The sequence below is a fragment of the Choristoneura fumiferana genome, chromosome 12, assembly GCF_025370935.1.
Source record: "Choristoneura fumiferana chromosome 12, NRCan_CFum_1, whole genome shotgun sequence".
Taxonomy (NCBI): Eukaryota; Metazoa; Arthropoda; class Insecta; order Lepidoptera; family Tortricidae; genus Choristoneura; species Choristoneura fumiferana.
In genome coordinates this window covers 7,662,055-7,679,210 of record NC_133483.1, presented here as the reverse complement: position 1 = coordinate 7,679,210, position 17,156 = coordinate 7,662,055, and the positions used below count along the sequence as shown (strand labels likewise).

At 39.3% G+C, this 17,156-nt stretch overlaps 2 protein-coding genes across 2 annotated transcripts; one reads left to right on the top strand and one right to left on the bottom strand.

Annotated features, from left to right (window-relative positions):
- The first annotated feature begins 1,817 nt into the window (after positions 1 to 1,817).
- Positions 1,818 to 9,792, top strand: LOC141433217 (uncharacterized). Its single transcript, XM_074095150.1, is given in 11 exon segments — positions 1,818 to 2,079; positions 2,405 to 2,722; positions 3,143 to 3,410; positions 3,975 to 4,141; positions 4,693 to 4,848; positions 5,234 to 5,406; positions 5,898 to 6,026; positions 7,177 to 7,288; positions 8,182 to 8,322; positions 8,766 to 8,858; positions 8,861 to 9,792. Coding segments are annotated over 10 exon segments (1,770 nt in total). The 5' UTR covers positions 1,818 to 2,079; positions 2,405 to 2,430; the 3' UTR covers positions 9,100 to 9,792.
- Positions 9,793 to 11,404: 1,612 nt separating this feature from the next.
- Positions 11,405 to 17,061, bottom strand: PCNA (Proliferating cell nuclear antigen). The gene is made up of 7 exons (XM_074095149.1): positions 16,972 to 17,061; positions 16,648 to 16,767; positions 15,244 to 15,350; positions 14,935 to 15,092; positions 14,293 to 14,409; positions 12,528 to 12,703; positions 11,405 to 11,768 (listed from the first exon to the last, which is right to left on the bottom strand). Exons 2-7 carry the CDS (start codon positions 16,759 to 16,761, stop codon positions 11,658 to 11,660), a joined length of 783 nt encoding a protein of 260 aa, XP_073951250.1. The 5' UTR covers positions 16,762 to 16,767; positions 16,972 to 17,061; the 3' UTR covers positions 11,405 to 11,657.
- Positions 17,062 to 17,156: the final 95 nt, after the last annotated feature.

The following is a 17,156-nucleotide window of genomic DNA, read 5'->3' as shown; positions in this document are numbered from 1 at the left end:
TAGGGGGTAGTAATGCGTGGGGTCGCGCGCGGCAATCAATACGGACTGCGCACGCGATTCGCGCAAGCTCGTCATGTCGTCATGGCCGCCATAAACTGTAGGTAGGTAGATATCGTATTGATAAACAGAACACCTACGTACTACGTTGTGGAAGCATAGCTAATAGTACATAGGTATTTAATTTAAATGCCAATAAAACTGTTGATTTTTTTGTTTAAGTATCGACTGCAGAAAAAACAGGTGGTATTAATGAACTCTCGGTCACGGTCGATATTTAGTTTAAATGTATTAAACGACAATATCAAATATATTTTTTACTTAAAATACATAAAACGCCATGTATTAGCCGTAATTACATAGATTGCATTTTTATAAATATTCTTTTAAATCTTACTAGATTTCAACTGAGCTGAGTACCTACAGCAAAAGGTCATCAAACAAATTTACATAATTGCTTATAACTGTGATGGGAACCTATTTACATACGGCCGATATTGTAAATATGGACAAGCCGTGCTACGATAGTTTTCATTTTCATTTATCTCTTCCTAATGAAAAACTCGTTACAAGCAAGGCTCAGTAGGAAGATTGGATAAATATTTTTATTACGTGTTCAATGATTTTCTTTTCCTACTTTTAGAAGCTGTAAAATGTTACGATGTTGAAAAAAATTCACTGCAATAGGTATATACAGTCGAACGAATTGAATCATGACCCAGGCTAAAACCTTTGTGCCACTAATGGCATGTTGACATCTCATACTTTTGTCCAAGAAATCATAGTGAAATTGATTATTAAAAGGTTCCACCCTGGGTTATGATTCAATTTGTTCGACCGTACCTACTGCTAAAAGTTATGAATCTTCTAGGAGGGTCCAGTCATCAACAGATAAAGTCGTCGACATTTATGTACCTTGAACTTATCGCTTTTGATGGAAGCACGCCTCAATTGTCTATAGAAATACCTACCTTGTACTTATAGCGTAATAATATTACGTAAGTAAGGGAACTTTGTTTTAACTATGGGAGACAATAATATTTCTCATAACTGTCTTGGTATAAAAAGCAGACTTCCATTCAGCCTTCTTTGGCCTAGATAAAGACGAATTTTGAGAAATCCTTGCTAGGCAGGGCGTTTTACACCATTTAGTTGGTAAACATACCTATATTAAGCAACTCTTATGTACTTAATCCGTACTATTTATTGTACAAAATGAGAATACAAAAAGGTTACAAAAAAGTGTTAAGTACAAAGGCGGACTTATCCCTGAAGGGTTCTCTGCCAGTCAACTTTTGAGTGGTAGAGAAGAGCAATAAAAATAAGGATCGACAAATAGAGCAAAACATTTTAATTAATATAAATGCTTGTAAACCCTTAATACCTAAATATATACAATATACAAAACATAAAACAAAAAAAAGGCGAGGAATAAAAAAGGCAACGAACTCAACTGTTAAATCTATAAAATTGTGTACATAGATAATAATTACATATTTACTACATAGAGAGTTGTCAAGTACTTGTATATTTTATTAACATATTCTTTTTCTAAATCAACTACCTGAATCCCAGACAAAAATACCACCGAAATGTGTACATACCTACTGCAATAAGTGATTGATAAATACTTATAGGTATTATAGATACAGATACTTATACAAAAGTAGACAGGAAGGCGACTTGAGCGAACCAAGCAATTTGCGCGTGAACAGGGTGGCGCAACGCGGCGGCGGGGCGGGCGCCGCGTGCGAGCCGCTGCCGACGCACCCCTCGCACATGGCGCAGGCGCGCGGCGCAGACCGACGCTCACCGGCATGGATCGATGAGATAAACGCGCAACCCCGCTCCTAAAATCAATACGCTTTCTATCGATTTTTGCAGCCGCAGCCGCTGCACACGAGATTCGAGGGTCGCAAGCGGTGGTTGCGCGCATTGCTTTTATTGCTTAGTTTTGTTTTGTAGTTCTTAACAAAATTACTACGGGATTTTAAGGTGGATGAAAGTGAAGAAACCGATAATGCACTCTTTATTAATTTAAAACATCATTATCGATTTCCGTTTTTACCGGTTATTTAAGAGGTAGGATTTTTTTTCTAAATACATACTTTTAATAATATTTTTACTTTGTATTTAGAAATAAACTAAAAAACTTTAAAACGAAAACTCACAAAAATATATAATTTAATAAGAATATCGTAATTTAAATGATAGTTCGACGTAAAGTAATTTAGATTTAAAAAAACCTTTGGGTTCAATTGCAATGTCAGTTAGGATTTGTTTGATTTCCGGCAGGCAAATCAAAAATCAAAACAAGACGCGCCGCGCCGCCGCTCGAAGGCGGTGTTTTCGCATTGGTAAACAAACAAACAATACGCGGTTAACTAATGATTTTTCGCAACTACAGATGGAGTGGAAATGATTTAATCGAAAATGACGTCAACGGACACATATCAGCTAAAATGGCACTCTCACAGTTCGCATTTGAACGGTTCCGTGGCGGCTTTGCTGCGTTCGGAGCGGTTCACGGACGTGGTGCTGTGTACGATGGATGGATCGCAGATACCGGCCCACAAGTTCATCCTGAGTTCGTGCAGTGTTTATTTGAGCGGGTTGTTCGAGGGACAGAGGCATGTAACGAGGATGGGCGGTATGCTGTACGTGGTGTTGCCTTCGGAAATTTCTACTAAGGCCCTGAAGATATTAGTGGAGTATATGTACAAAGGTTAGTGCAGTACCTATGTAATTCTTGCTAGAAATAAGAGGTGAATTGACTACCTTGATTTTGCCTAGAATCCTAGCTGCTCACGCTCAGTATTTATGAAAAAAATATGTTTCATTGGGGTGGCAGTGTGAACATGTCACTTATTTTATTTTTTATGAATAGAAGAGTGAGACCTCCTGATACAGGTATTTAATACCTACTAGAAGGGCTCAAACACCATGTTATTTACTGATTTGTCATTACCCAATAAAAGATTTATTATTATTATTATTATTCAGAATAGTTTCCATATTTGAATGTAGTAGGTGGTGTTAAGTTGTTATTAAGGATGGTTTACTGCTTATTTTCGGGTAACATTTTGTACAGTAAGCTACTTGTATAGTTACTAGTTAAAAATAATATAAATTTACTTCATTTCAGGTGAAACAACAGTTTCAAATGAAGTATTAGACACAGTTTTAAAGGCTGGGGAAGTCCTCAAGATTCGTGGTCTGTGGAGGCAGACAGACGAGGCTGGAGACCCTCCTGCTGAGAAGACAACCGCACAGACAACCACCCAAGTTGTTGCAAGTGTTAATAAGCAGATAGTAAGCAAAAAACCTGAAGATACCCAGCCCAAGATAACAGTGAAAAAAGATGACAAGCTTCTTAAAACTTTTAGCCCTATGCAACAACAAGGAGTTACACGGTAAAACTTTAACAGAATGTTATTTTTATTTTAGGTTTAAAGGATTTGGGTTGAATATTCTTTAAAAATTCAAGAGCAAAGACAAACATACATTTAACCTTTGGTAAGCCATAGGTATGTTTTAGGTATTCAAAAAGAAAGATGAAAGTTGGATTCTAATTAGGTTTTCCTAGGATTCAAATTACATTGGGGGGGCCCCATGACAGATCCGAAGAAAATTGGACTCTAATTAAGTAAGCATAAGGTACACATTACATTGGGGGCTGGGTCGGGTACTGATCAGTATCACGGCAAAGTCTTTGAAAGTTTAATCTCTTTTTGCTCTTGGTTACATTCTTTTTTAAGATCTGCTCTATTTATGTATTTTGCTCTTTACCTCTACAAGATTACACCAAAAAACTCAACTTTTGCATCTAATATATGAGTGAAGAACTTAAAGATTATAAATGTGAAGATATTTGTAATTCAATCATGCAAAGACTGATGAACAGATTCTAAAAGTACTACAGTTCTATTTGAACATCACATGAAAAAAAATTTAACATATTGAATTTTTCATTCCAGCCCCATGTTTATTGGGCCGCCAAAGCTGGTCTTCATCAAGACGACGGAGGGCGGCACTACGGCGGCGCTTCGGCCTGGTGGACCAAAGCAGACCATCCTTGTGGCACCTGCACCAGGCCCAGACACTACCACTACCACCACTTCTGCCACTCCCTCCATAGCCATAGGTAAAGTACATGTTAATAAACCTGTCCCAGCCTCTTGTTCCACACGACTGTGGGGTTTCGGCGCGGCGGGCCAAAGCAGAACACCACCACTGCCAGTTCCTTAGCCACTGCCTCCATAGTCATAATAAGTAAAGTACAAATGACCCCAACCTCTTATCTTATTCAACACTAGCAATGCTGTGATACCATGAACCAAAGTAAATCATCTTTATGGTGCCTGCACCTGGCCCAGACATGACAGGTATTACCCACTGACACCTCTAGCCAAACATACAACAACTACCACTACCACTATCCCCCGACCACTGCCCTGCAAGCAAAGATCGAGTTCATTTTATGGCAATATGTGTTTTTTTAGTCTTTTTGACAAATACCCGTTTTCTAGTTAGAGCGTCACCTGTATTTTAATATATAATTAAACATTGCCAGCATATTTTAGGTTACGAGAGTTTTTAACGCTCGCTCCCCCATATCAAAAGCCACACGCGCTTGAAAGATACTAAGGACTATAGTACAATTAGTACAGTATTTGCCGTTTCCATGGATTGTAGCGTCAACAACGATAGCGGACGACTCGCCGGACGAGGCGCCGCCGCCTCGCATGCTGCGCCGGCACGCCGCCGAGCGCAAATATGGCAAGAGGCAGAAGAACGACACGGATGCAGACGAGGGAAAGGACAGCGAGGACAATGTCTCCGTTGTGTCCAGTAAGATATTTTCCACTACAAATTCTAAAACAATCCTTAAAAATCTTTGATCTAAGGAATAATTTATTATTTAAAGTCTAGCTCTAGTGACAGTTGATGTGTTGTCTATCAGTCTTCAGTGTTCAATCTATTTCTATTCTATTAATAGATATAGGTAGTAAACTGTATTGATGTTTGCAAAACGGGAAAACGCGTTTCCCCAAAGATGAGACCTTGCCAGATCCATTTTTCGTCATCGAAAAACCCTATTAGTATAGCAAATTTTACTGAAATGGAACTGTTTTTGGGAGCTCAAAATATTGTAGACAAATATTGCTTGCTTGATGGTATAAGACAGGATAGAAAAATAGGAGCCATGTAATAAATTCAGTATTTATGTTCATAGAAAAGTCAACAGTTAGCAACAACGAGAGCGGCGACGTGGTCGTTAAGGACGAGCCAGAGTGGGACGCATCCAGCATCGAGGAGGAAGAGCGCAGCATCGCGGAGATGTTCCAGCACGAGATGAGCGTCAAGCGGGAGCCCGACGACCTTGACATCGACGACGACGACGGACTGGTAAGAGCACACTCGCGCCCACTCATCAAGCAAGCAAGCTCTAGCACAAGGGATGGTCGTGAGATCAAGAGCGCTCAAATATACTCAAATCAGGCAGACATACGTACACGCACACCAGGCGCTATTCCGAGAGAACATCATTGCTCAACTCCACACTTTGGTACTGTTAAATGTAATGTAATGAGATTTTTCTATTGTGGCGTTCCGCAAGCTATACAAGGTAGTTTCACTTTTAAAATTCTCATGTCATATCTAATTTTACCCTTAAATTCAACGCGATAGCTCAATGCGTACATCATCTACACTCACGATACTAGATAATGTTTGTGATCGATTGCACAAGTGCAATCTCGATGACCTGCCGTCCAGCGTCCGTCGCGGGTAGCAGGTCATCAACACAGCAGATTACGTTTCGTTAGACAGACTGCAGCCTAGTTAAATTTAAGGGAAAGACATGATTGCCAGCTGTATTCGTGTTTGTTTGTGTGCAGGTGTACAGTCCATTAGCGTGCGAGCTGTGTGCGGAGGTGTTCACGCTGCCTGCCGCTTGGGTGCGCCACGTGGAGGGCCATGCGCGCTCCGACCAGCAACACGCTAGGAAACGGAAACACCGCTCAGCCGTCAGTATCTACATACTCTAAATCAAACCTTCCACAGCCTGTCTTCACTGGCAATACAAGGAAAAAGGAACCTGATGCCAGTGATGCACACAATACTGTATATAGAGGCCATTGGAAATTTGGAATGGCAGTTAATAGCGCCCGCGTAACTTCGTTTCCACACAGGCTCTAACAGACAGGAATTGTAACATCTTGTGCTATCTATATATCAAATCGATGTCTTTTGTTGTTCGCTCAGTGAATTCACAAAAGTTACTTTATTTGTCTTATGTTATTAATAGTAAGTAGGTATTATTTACATATTTGTAAATTAGGTATATACTTTAAATATATAAGGTGCTTGCTACTCTAACGTATTGGGTAACTGTAATGATAGATGTAATGTTATTAGAAATAAATAAATAAAAAATAAAAATCTACCAGGACCGCTGTTTTTACAGCTTAAAATCCCTGACTATGATTACAGATGTAGCTGCATGTATGCAAATTATGGAAGTATCAAGTTACAACTTGATACCTTCATACCATCTGTGCAAGCATGTTTCCACATTCTGAGATAGGTACGCAGCTACATCAGTAGCCAGCTAAGGGATGGATTCCAAAGTTAGCCACTAGAGGCAGAAAATCGCAAACAACTAAGAAAACAGACCGCAAACCACACTACCGATACCGGTTTCTGTTTTGTATAAAATATAGTCTATTCGCAGAGTTGATAAGTATTATGATAAGGTTTCTATTCTAAGCAGCGACTGTCGCTTTATATTCGCAAACTGTGCGGCGGGCGTTTCTTGTAGTGACAACTGAGCGCAAACTGAGTTTCGTGGTACAGGCAGTCAACTCTTGTCAAGCGTGTTGCCTGTCAAGCGCGCGGACGCGGTGGCCATTATTGCCATTTCATTTTGGAATGGACTTCTAGTCTGTCGTTCAGGTGTTCGCGTTAGTTTTCTGTTTGATATAGTTAATAATTGTTTAAAATTATTATTTTTATCGGTAAAATAATTAGCAGGTCGCATTTATAATAAAACAAAATCTAAAGAATTTACACCCGAAAAGCGACAGTGGTATCACATATTCCATACAAGACTAGAAACCAGTGTCGTTTACGATCTGCTGCTGCGGATTATAATAATAACATGTATCGTGTCAACAGAGCGACGATACCGAAGAGACAATGGCATTGCTGCGCTGCGACCTCTGCCAGAAACACTTCCCCAACCCCGCCGAGTGGGTACGACACATACAGAGCACGCACACAGAGTCAGGTCAGTATCTGCACCCACCCACCACCTAAGTATAATAGTATAGATTTAGAAACTAGATTAGATCAAAAAGTCACTTCACTTTTGTCCATATTAAAATTATTTTTTATTATTGTGTGTGAGGGAGGCAAACGAGTAAGCGGGTAATCTGATGGGAAATGATCACCGCCGCCCATGAGTAGGTACCAACTACTTAACAGACAATTATAAGTTATTTATGTGACTTATAGTGCCTTACAGTTTTCGTTCATCAGTCAGCCTTAAATATTTTGACACCTACGTGCACACAGACTAGATTTAAGATAATTTAATTTGCGGAAGAGCGAGCCTCTTGGGATTTCACTGCACTGAGTGTGTTTTTGTATTATTTCTACACAATCACGCTTTCTATTCCGCAATAGGCTTATGGGCTTTGGAATGAACAGAGCCTTCACTAATATGTCTCTTAAGCCTATCCTTGTGCTAATTTTCTTAACGTTCAACCTTTTTGCTGACGTTTGCTATTTTTAAACGTTTTTATTAGTATGTTTGGCAGCAAAAAGGGTTAGCATTAAAATACTATTTTATAAGTGAACCTCATAAACATAGCTGAAAACTGATTGTTATGTATGTGGCTAATTCTCGACAACACAGACCTCATCTTAAATCGAGAACATTTCTCACTGATAACTCCGATATCAAACACGTAAGTTTTCTGACTACCTAACAGTACACCACTCCTGCCTTGCATTAGTTTGACACCATTACCTTGCTACACTCATGATAATCACTTCAGTTATGTTAAACCTAATGGCTTTGCTTGTGCCTCGCTTTACAGCACAGCTTTTGCGACCAGCAAGCAAAGCGTTATGAAACCTAATGTACCCTTTCTAAATGTATCGATGTCGGTTGTCTAGAATTGGCCATATCAAACAACAGTGCCCCACCAAAACGTCATAATCGTTTCACAGAGGGCACGCAAAACAAGACTTGCTCGCACTGCAAGAAGACATTCCCGTCGCATGCGTCCATGCTCATACACATGCGGACGCATACAGGTGAGTCTCTATTTATTACTGTCACACGAATCTATAAGAACTTTTTTTAAATAAATAGACAATTTAATGCTGCCGTCGTTTTATAATATATTTGAAATAAGTATGTATGTAAGAAAAAATATATGCGATTATCCTGTAGTTGTGTTAAGTACTTGTGATGTAATAAGTTTTCCCAACCGGTGGTAGATTTATTGGCATTAATAAGTGCTTGTTTTGAATAAAGATATTTTGCATTTGACAACTTATGCTTTTGATAGTCAATACCAGATGTCTATTTGCACAAACTCTTAAAAAGTCTACAATTTCTTTATTATTTACTGCGTAAAAACTTTTGTAGATTATTTTGTTGTAATCAACTGATCCTCTTTCGGGCCTTTGTACATCTGAGTTACAATAGCATCTAGCCAGAATAAAAGCATTACTAACGAAATAAATCGTTCCAGGTGAGCGTCCGTTCGTGTGTGGCTTATGCAACAAAGGGTTCAACGTGAAATCTAACTTGCTGCGGCACTTGCGGACGCTGCACGATCAGCTGATCAGCCCGGCGTCGGTGGAGGGCGACGACGAAGAGGCGCCCGGGCCCTCCGAGGTCAAGCGCGAGTCCTGAGGGCGCGGGGCGGGTTGGGACGCGCGCGCGGCCGCCGCGCCGCGCGCGACCGCGGAGCTCTGGCCGGCCGGCCGGCCTCCGTCGCCGCCGCTCTGCCCAGGAAACAGAGCTACTCTCTATTCCTCAAGCAGCGAGCGGTGCTCTTCTCCGCCAAGAAGTGGAAACAGTGAGACGGGCTGCGATACACCACGGCCGGGCTTGCTATTGATAAATTGATAACTTGACAATGCAGGCTCGGCTCGTTACTTTAGTTTTGATTTCTATCTCCTCTGAGTTTGTTATCAAAATTTGTAACGCCGCGCCGCGTCTGAATTTCACTTCTCGTCCACCCGCCCTCTTCAGTTTTGACATTATTTTTATCCTTAGGAGTATCTTATTTGTATTTCAAGTATATGTATTTCTTAATTATCTAGTGTGTGTCTATCACCATCACCTTATTGTATTATGGTCTAGTCTGCTAATTTGTGATTTAATAAAGATTCCGCTAATTTATAATAATGAACCTTAAAATTTGACATTAATGTTTAATGTAGCAGATTCAAAACTCATTTTAACCCAAAAATAATTGAAATAACTTTTTATATAAACCCATATGCATGAAAATAACAGAGTAAGCTCTTGAACTTGTGGAGACCAAAGCCATTTGTAAATTTAAGGTTATTTTAAAAGTAAAGGTTAAAAACCTGGTAAATTATTGTATAGAAGATGTAAGTTTCACATTCCATTAAGTTACAACATGACAATTGTGTTTTATAATTTTCTGTAATGGGTACAGATTTTATTTGTCTTATTTCCAATACTCATGTGAAACATGGACATGACGAATAGATTTAAGGAATGTCAAAATAAAAAAATTAAAGGTATTTCTTTTTCTTTTTTTATACATTACTGGCTGTTCTTTCGTATAAAAAATAGGGGGTGGTGGGGGCAGTTAGGCAAGATAAATAGAAGAGGCAATTTTTCTTATGCACTGCATCAATTGCCCACCTTCTACTGAAAACTGAACAACTCCGATTTACTCGTAATTGTGCACTTTGTATTGTTGATCGAAGGGCGCACTGTACAGATACCCACCGATTGTTTTAGTGGAAGGTGGGCACTGCAAGGACGGCGGGTTGAATCATTTCCCCAAAATTTTCCTAGTAGAAAAATGTCCATTCGCATATTTTCCTATTCTTAATTTACACCAGACATTGGTAGGTTTAGGCAAGGGCCATAATATATACATACATACATAGTATACATATATGGTTTAGGTTATGTTAAGTTTGCATCGGCCCGAATGGCTAAAGCTACACAAAAGCAAGAGCTCCGAGCGGAGCTTCGTCGACACTGTCATGTGTGAAAAAACGCGATTGTGAAAATAAGCTTTAGTAAAAAAGCATTTATTTATTTAGGAAAATCTGCGAATGGAAAAATCACGTAAGGAATAAATTTATAAATACGTATGGTGTAAATTAAGAATAGGAAAAAACGCGACTGGAAATTTTGCTACTAGGAAATGACGAGTTCGGGCAAATGATCTTACCAGTCGCAAGGACTTAGCGCAGGAATGGCGACCGATTGGCACGTGACATAACCTAACCAACATAGAAAAGTGGAAAAACCCACGACACACCCAAGATAGGGTTCCGTAGCCATTACGAAAAAATCAAGTAATATTTTAATAAGGATTTCGTATTGTGTATCGAATTTTCCAATGGGCTGCCATTTTTTTTTTTCGACTGGATGGCAAACGAGCAAGTGGATCTCCTGATGGTAAGAGATCACCACCGCCCATGAACATCTGCAACACATCTCTCTGCATGTATTGCAGATGCGTTGCCAACATAGAGGCTTAAGATGGGATACCTCAAGTGCCAGGCATTTCACCGGCTGTCTTACTCTCCACGCCGAAACACAACAGTGCAAGCACTGCTGCTTCACGGCAGGATTAGCGAGCAAGATGGTGTTAGCAATGCGGGCGGACTTGCACAAGGTCCTTGCAGATGCGTTGTGCCTGCAGTGGGGGCTGTCTGCCATCCACACCATACATGCAATCATATAGTCAAGAATCTTCGCTAGCTTTAACTGTTTTCGCGGATCGACTGGATGGCTAACGAGCAAGTGGGTCTCCTGATGGTAAGAGATCACCACGGCCCATAGACACCTGCAACACCAGGGGGATTGCAGATGCGTTGCCAACCTAGAGGCCTAAGATGGGATACCTCAAGTGCCATGCAGTAATTTCACCGGCTGTCTTACTCTCCACGCCGAAACACAACAGTGCAAGCACTGCTGCTTCACGGCAGGATTAGCGAGCAAGATGGTGTTAGCAATCCGGGCGGACCTTGCACAGGGTCCTACCTTACTTGTAAACTATCCCTGTTCTAGCATTTCTTTTGCACACGCGCAAAGAACTGAATAACCAGAGATTTCGAATGCAGTTAAATTTGCAGTTTCTGCCACTCAAAATGAGATTAAAACTACATTTTTTCTATGGAATAGGTATATTGTGCAGGTTACAAAAATATCATAATTTGTTATCGTTATCAGTCAACCAAATATGAGCCAGAGATCCTGCCTGATCAAACTGAAAGTTTGGTTTGTAATACTCATATTCTGCAACAAAATCCACAATGAAATTGATCGTGTTGTTACTGTAGTTTAACAGATCCCGTAACTTATATTTAAAAACCTATGTTAAACGGCATGGTTTAAAAATTATCATTAATTTAACAAAATTTATCTAGCTATCTTCCTCCTCAATCTTGGGCGCCAAGTAGTAGCGGATGTGTCCGATATCATGAATCCGATACTCCACTACTAGAGGCACATCCGCCGACATCGACAGTTGGACCTGTAACAAGAATACAGTATGATAAAAAAGTTGAGAATGAAAGAAGCACGGGCTACTACGAAATTCGTATCGTACAGTCCCTCTCGCTCTCGTATTAACCTTTTCATCGCCACGTCAAAAAAAAAGACATCACCCATACGCCAGGCTTCTATATTGCAATGCCTAAAATTGAACCTTAACACAATCGGACGAAGGTTGCTTTTGCACTGAAGTAATGGACGTATATATAAGTCGTTGGCGTGGAACCTGCGGTGCGTATATATGAGTCGTTGGCGTCCAAAAGATTAAATAATACTAGCGTCAGCGGGACGGCAAGATACAAATTTCGAATTGTACTTTGTTGCACTTTGTAGTATAGGGCCAGCATAGTACAGTCAAGTGCAAAAGTATTGACACAGCCAAAGTTATTAAAATATGTATACACAACTTTATGCACTTAACATTAAGGTCTAAGGTCGTAATATCTCTTTGCACTTGACTGCACATTAAGGTTGAAAAATATTTCTCGGCATTGTTTATAGCTGGCCAATGGATTTTCTAGGTGGGCCAAATTTTTTAAGTCTGGCGCAGGTTCGGGCCACTACTTCCAAAGGTAATATTGTGCCAAATAGCCCTTTTGAATAACGCAACGTCATCATCATTCAGTTTTCCTATAAAGGACAAAATCTGAATAAATCCCCTGAATAAAACATTATTACTATTTTTAGATGGATATAAAAAATATTATTGATAATAAAACATTCAGCTGCAAATTTTTACCTGGGGGCTGAGTGACGTCGCCTTAGTGAAGTAGTTGAGGTACTGGCAGGCAAATGTAAGGGTTACAGGTTCATCCATCTCGATGACAACTGCTTCCTCCTCCTTGTCCACTGAGGCTGTTTGAGCAAGCTTGATGTTTGCTGAACCGATGTCGCCAGTCGAAGAGAATTTAACTCCTTGAGTAGAGAAGTTATATAAGTCAGTTTGGTCACAGTGTAAGAAAATGTACAGTGGTTAATGTTCTTTGTCTGAGCGCGAAATGCCGACAATCGGCTTGACACTGGAAATGTATCAGGGTTGTCACAAAAAAAGTAATATGCAAGTACGTTCCTATAATAAGGTGTGTATAAATTAATGTGGGTATAATTATGTACCTGCATTCATTACTGCCTACAGTCCATTCAGGATAACATTGGACTCTAGAAAGTTACAGAAGAAGGGGTTCTAAACATTTTTTGTGAAGTCGTAATAATGATGATGATGAATAAAAGAAGTACTTAATACGACGAAATCGTAATTTTGTTTAAGTATAATTATTACTTAATACCGAGACTTATACCGAGTCGCGATTGTCGGGAATTAAAAAGCGAATTGGCGCGCGGCGGTGGCGTTCTGTTTCTTTTTGATAATGCCGCCACAAATGCCGCCTAGCAAGCAACCGCTCACAGTCTGCGCCGCGCCCCGCTCCGCACCGCGCCTCGCCGTCGGAGGCTTGTTGGCAACCGTGTAGCATCCCTTTTATTGTCTAAAAGTTCCTCGTGAACATTTTTTTAATAGGTAGTAATTACGTACACTTACTCTACTTTCAATATCACTTTCACACTTTCCATCCCTAGTAAACATCCCAGATACACAAATTCATTCACTTGCTCCAAGTTTTCGTCAGACACACACTTCCGTTATGTTCTCTTCCTTTTCAAATACCATAACTTTCGTCTTTTTTACGTTCACTTTCATTCCCTGTCTCTCCAAAGCATCATTCATAATAGTTACCATCCCTTGCAAATCCTCAGCCAACGATGCAAGTAATACTTGATCATCATTCATTCTCAGTCCACAATCACTATCTTTCAGATCTGTCAAACAATTATCCATGAATAGGTTGAACAGCCATGGAGACGCTACACATCCCTGTCTAACACCTTTTTGAATGTTAAACCATTCAGTATACGCTCCGTTTATTCTAACACAAGCACTGGACTGGAGTCCTTATAGAGAGACTTCAGTGCTCGAATCCGACCACTGCTCACCCCATGCGCAGATAACGCCGACCACAGTTCATTCCTCATCACTTTGTCATAAGTCTTCTCCAAATCTACGAATGCGCAACAGACTTTTTGGTTTGTTGCCAAATATTTTTCAGCTATGCACCGTAAGGAGAAGACCTGATCCGTACATCCCATTCCCTTTCTAAATCCCGCTTGTACATCCCATATTCTTTCATCTGTTTCTGTCATAACTCTTTCAATGATCACCTTAGCATACAGTTTGCCGACAACGCTGAGAAGGCTTATGCCGCGGTAATTTTTGCAGTCTTGTTGTGACCCTTTTCCCTTGTAAAGTGGCACGATGACAGCCTTGCACCAGTCTCCTGGTACCCGAATTATTATAATAATAATAAGAATTATTAATGACAGTAATAATAATAGCAGAATTTAAAAACTGAATCCAAATTGTTATTAGCATAGTCTAAGCCTGGACTGGGACAAGGCATTTAAATGGATAGTCACATTGAAAGTGCACATTTTGATGATACTCAACTCACCCTCTTTTGTGCAAGATATGACCATAGACTCTCCAAATTGTGACAGATCTCGGCAGATTCTCGCGAACTCTGCACTCGGCAGGCGAATCGTGCAGCTGTACTCGGTCTCAGGAATACCTGAAAATTATAATAACATATTATCTGTTGAATTTTGGGCTCACTCTTTTCTCAAACGGCCGGCAACGCATCTGTAACACAACTTATGTTATGAATGTCAACGGGCAGCGGTGATTGCTTTCCATCAGGTGACCCGAAAAGAAGGGAAATCCATGGTACTGTGTAGCACCGTAACAACTTGATTCCCACTGGGTTGCCTAAATTGTTTTACATGACTTTTATTATGACAAGGGTTGCTTTGGATGTGTATGTGTACACTAGCTGTAAAATGTTGCATGCTGATGACACTAACTCCACCAACCACGCTAATTTAGTTTAGTTTTTAGTTAATTACTGACTGATTAACTGACAATGCACAGCTTAAACCACAGCAGATAGAAAATAGAAATTTGGCAAACATTCCTTAAAGATCATAGAGATGTACTAAGGGATTTTTCGATTTACAATGAAGTAATATTATTAGTTCTTGAAATTCATAGCAGGTTCTAAATACTGACTAACTTAAATGAACACTTCTTTCCTTACCTAAATGTTCAAGGTCTAAATTCATGAGTTTCATTTCATAGTCAGACACTTTCTCCTGGTTGGGGCTCTCGAACACAAATGTAACGGTGTCTGCGTTGTCCTGCGCCTTCATTGTCACTGTGTCCTTGTCGCCCGCACACTTCAGGATTTTTGACATGCTATTGTAAAACATTACATAATTAAATTTGTGATAATAACAACCAACTATGATAGGGCTAAGAAATACACAAATATGTGTGTATTAATTAATAGCAGTAATATTGTGGTGCCAGAGTTATGATAAAAATTTTGGAAGAGTGATACACTTACCTCCCTAGATTCATGCCCATGGAGATGTTTCTGTCGCATCTGTATTTGTCGAAGCCATCTGCCCGGAGAGTGAGTGAGACCAGTGACACATGGGAGTTGTCCATTGCCTATAAATATTTACAAGATGCTCAGGAAGTTTGAAATAATATTATTCATATTATTCATTATATACTAATAGTAGACTTATACTTCGTTTTTATTAGCAGTAGAAAGTGATATTGATATGTCTTTTTATTGAAAACACTTTTGAAAACAGCAAATATGTAACAATAAGCAAGGACATATAATCATTTACATGCTTTTGGTGACATAAGTAATAGTTACTGCTTTTTTAAAAACGTTTTTCAATCAAAAGTCTTCAAGATTGTTTACCCTTTTCCTAATGCTAAACAAAATCGAGTATAGGTCCTATAAAATATCTATTGTAGAAAAAAAAATATTTTTTTTTGGTTTCGGTAACGACAAGTGTGTATTATTTAACAATGATGATTATGTAACTTTGTGAGGCGGTAACAAATTTTTTATTTTTTCCAACAGATATAATGCTTGAAAAAATTAAATCACATTCAAACTGATTCAATTGAAACTGTTCAAATATTTGAACTTAAATTTGCTAACAAATTGTTAAGTTACTGGGCAGTGTTATATTGACTCACTTTCGTTAATGGATGCCCTTACAATGTTATTTCAATAGGCCGGAATTGCTAGAGGTGAGCGTTATTGGTAAAAATAAAAGCACTTTAAATAAACAAACTTATTAATAATTTGCAAGATAGTTCATCAGGCAGAAAGTGGCACTCGCAAGTGTTGAATAAATTATATTTTAAAATTCAAATAAGACTTTCAGTTCAATAGTGTAACATTTAAAAACCAACAAATAATGCTATTGCCACTTTTAGCACTAGGTACATGCAAAAGTATCAATAGTTTGTGTAACAGTAGGAGGGACTAATTCCTTCAGTTTGGCATCTGTCATTTGAATCATGTTAGAACAAATAGAATATAGGAACTACTGAACCGATTAAAAAATTACATTATCAGAGACTCTCTTTCCAGACTCATTGGCTACTTAAAAATACAAAGTGCACTTATGTTAGAAAGTGTGAAGTTCCCCGAGTGCACCAACACAGCTGCAGGCAAAAGCTACTTAAGTAAGTACTCACATTAGAGTAACTTCATCTATCATCTATATGTCCAAACCAGTAGTCTGTACATAGTCAGATTATTGTACCTGCAAATCCTATGATCCTATCGTTTTATAGAGTAGCTATTGAGCGTTTTAATTATAGTCATTATAGTTTGCGTAACCTATATAGGTCTCTAGCAGCAGCTGCAAAATATAGTTAATTCTGTAAAGTAATTTCATATCAAGATAAAATCTTCTAATAAACTTATTTAACTGACCTGTAATTGGATTCCATTGTCATCGCAATCAAACGTGGCTTGTGTCAGAAGATCTTTGATGGCTTCGAGCACCTTCTTGAGGATAGAACTCTTGAGTAAACGTGCCTCGAACATTGTTATCTGATATAATAGAATACGAAGAAGTAATGTTAGACCAAGAGCTCAAATAAACACAGAAACATTGCCGTGCGTGAGACTACTGATTCCATTCCACTATGACAATGAGAAAGTAACGGCGCCCTGCATTTCCTTTCCCACTTCATGAGAATTGATCTCGCTACGATTTACCAACCATATTACAATAAGTTTATCAATGATACTTACATTGTTAGCAGAACCGATTTATAGCAAACGACAAATGCTTGAAAGTAATGATTCAATGACGCTGCTGAACACACGAAACAAGACCAAGACCAAACCAAATGACTGACATGACAGCCGGCGCCCGGCGGAGGGAAAAAAAGGCGCGAATTCGATTTCGATGAAAATGAAAACGACATCACAAACGT

Excerpts from the sequence above, each read along its gene's own strand:
- PCNA (XM_074095149.1), bottom strand. The coding sequence starts at position 16,761 with ATGTTCGAGGCACGTTTACTCAAGAGTTCTATCCTCAAGAAGGTGCTC. Across the intron at positions 15,093-15,243 it reads ATGGGCATGAATCTAGGGAG|CATGTCAAAAATCCTGAAGT; the intron begins GTAAGTGTATCA and ends GTTTTACAATAG. Across the intron at positions 11,769-12,527 it reads CGACGTCACTCAGCCCCCAG|GTCCAACTGTCGATGTCGGC; the intron begins GTAAAAATTTGC and ends TTCTTGTTACAG.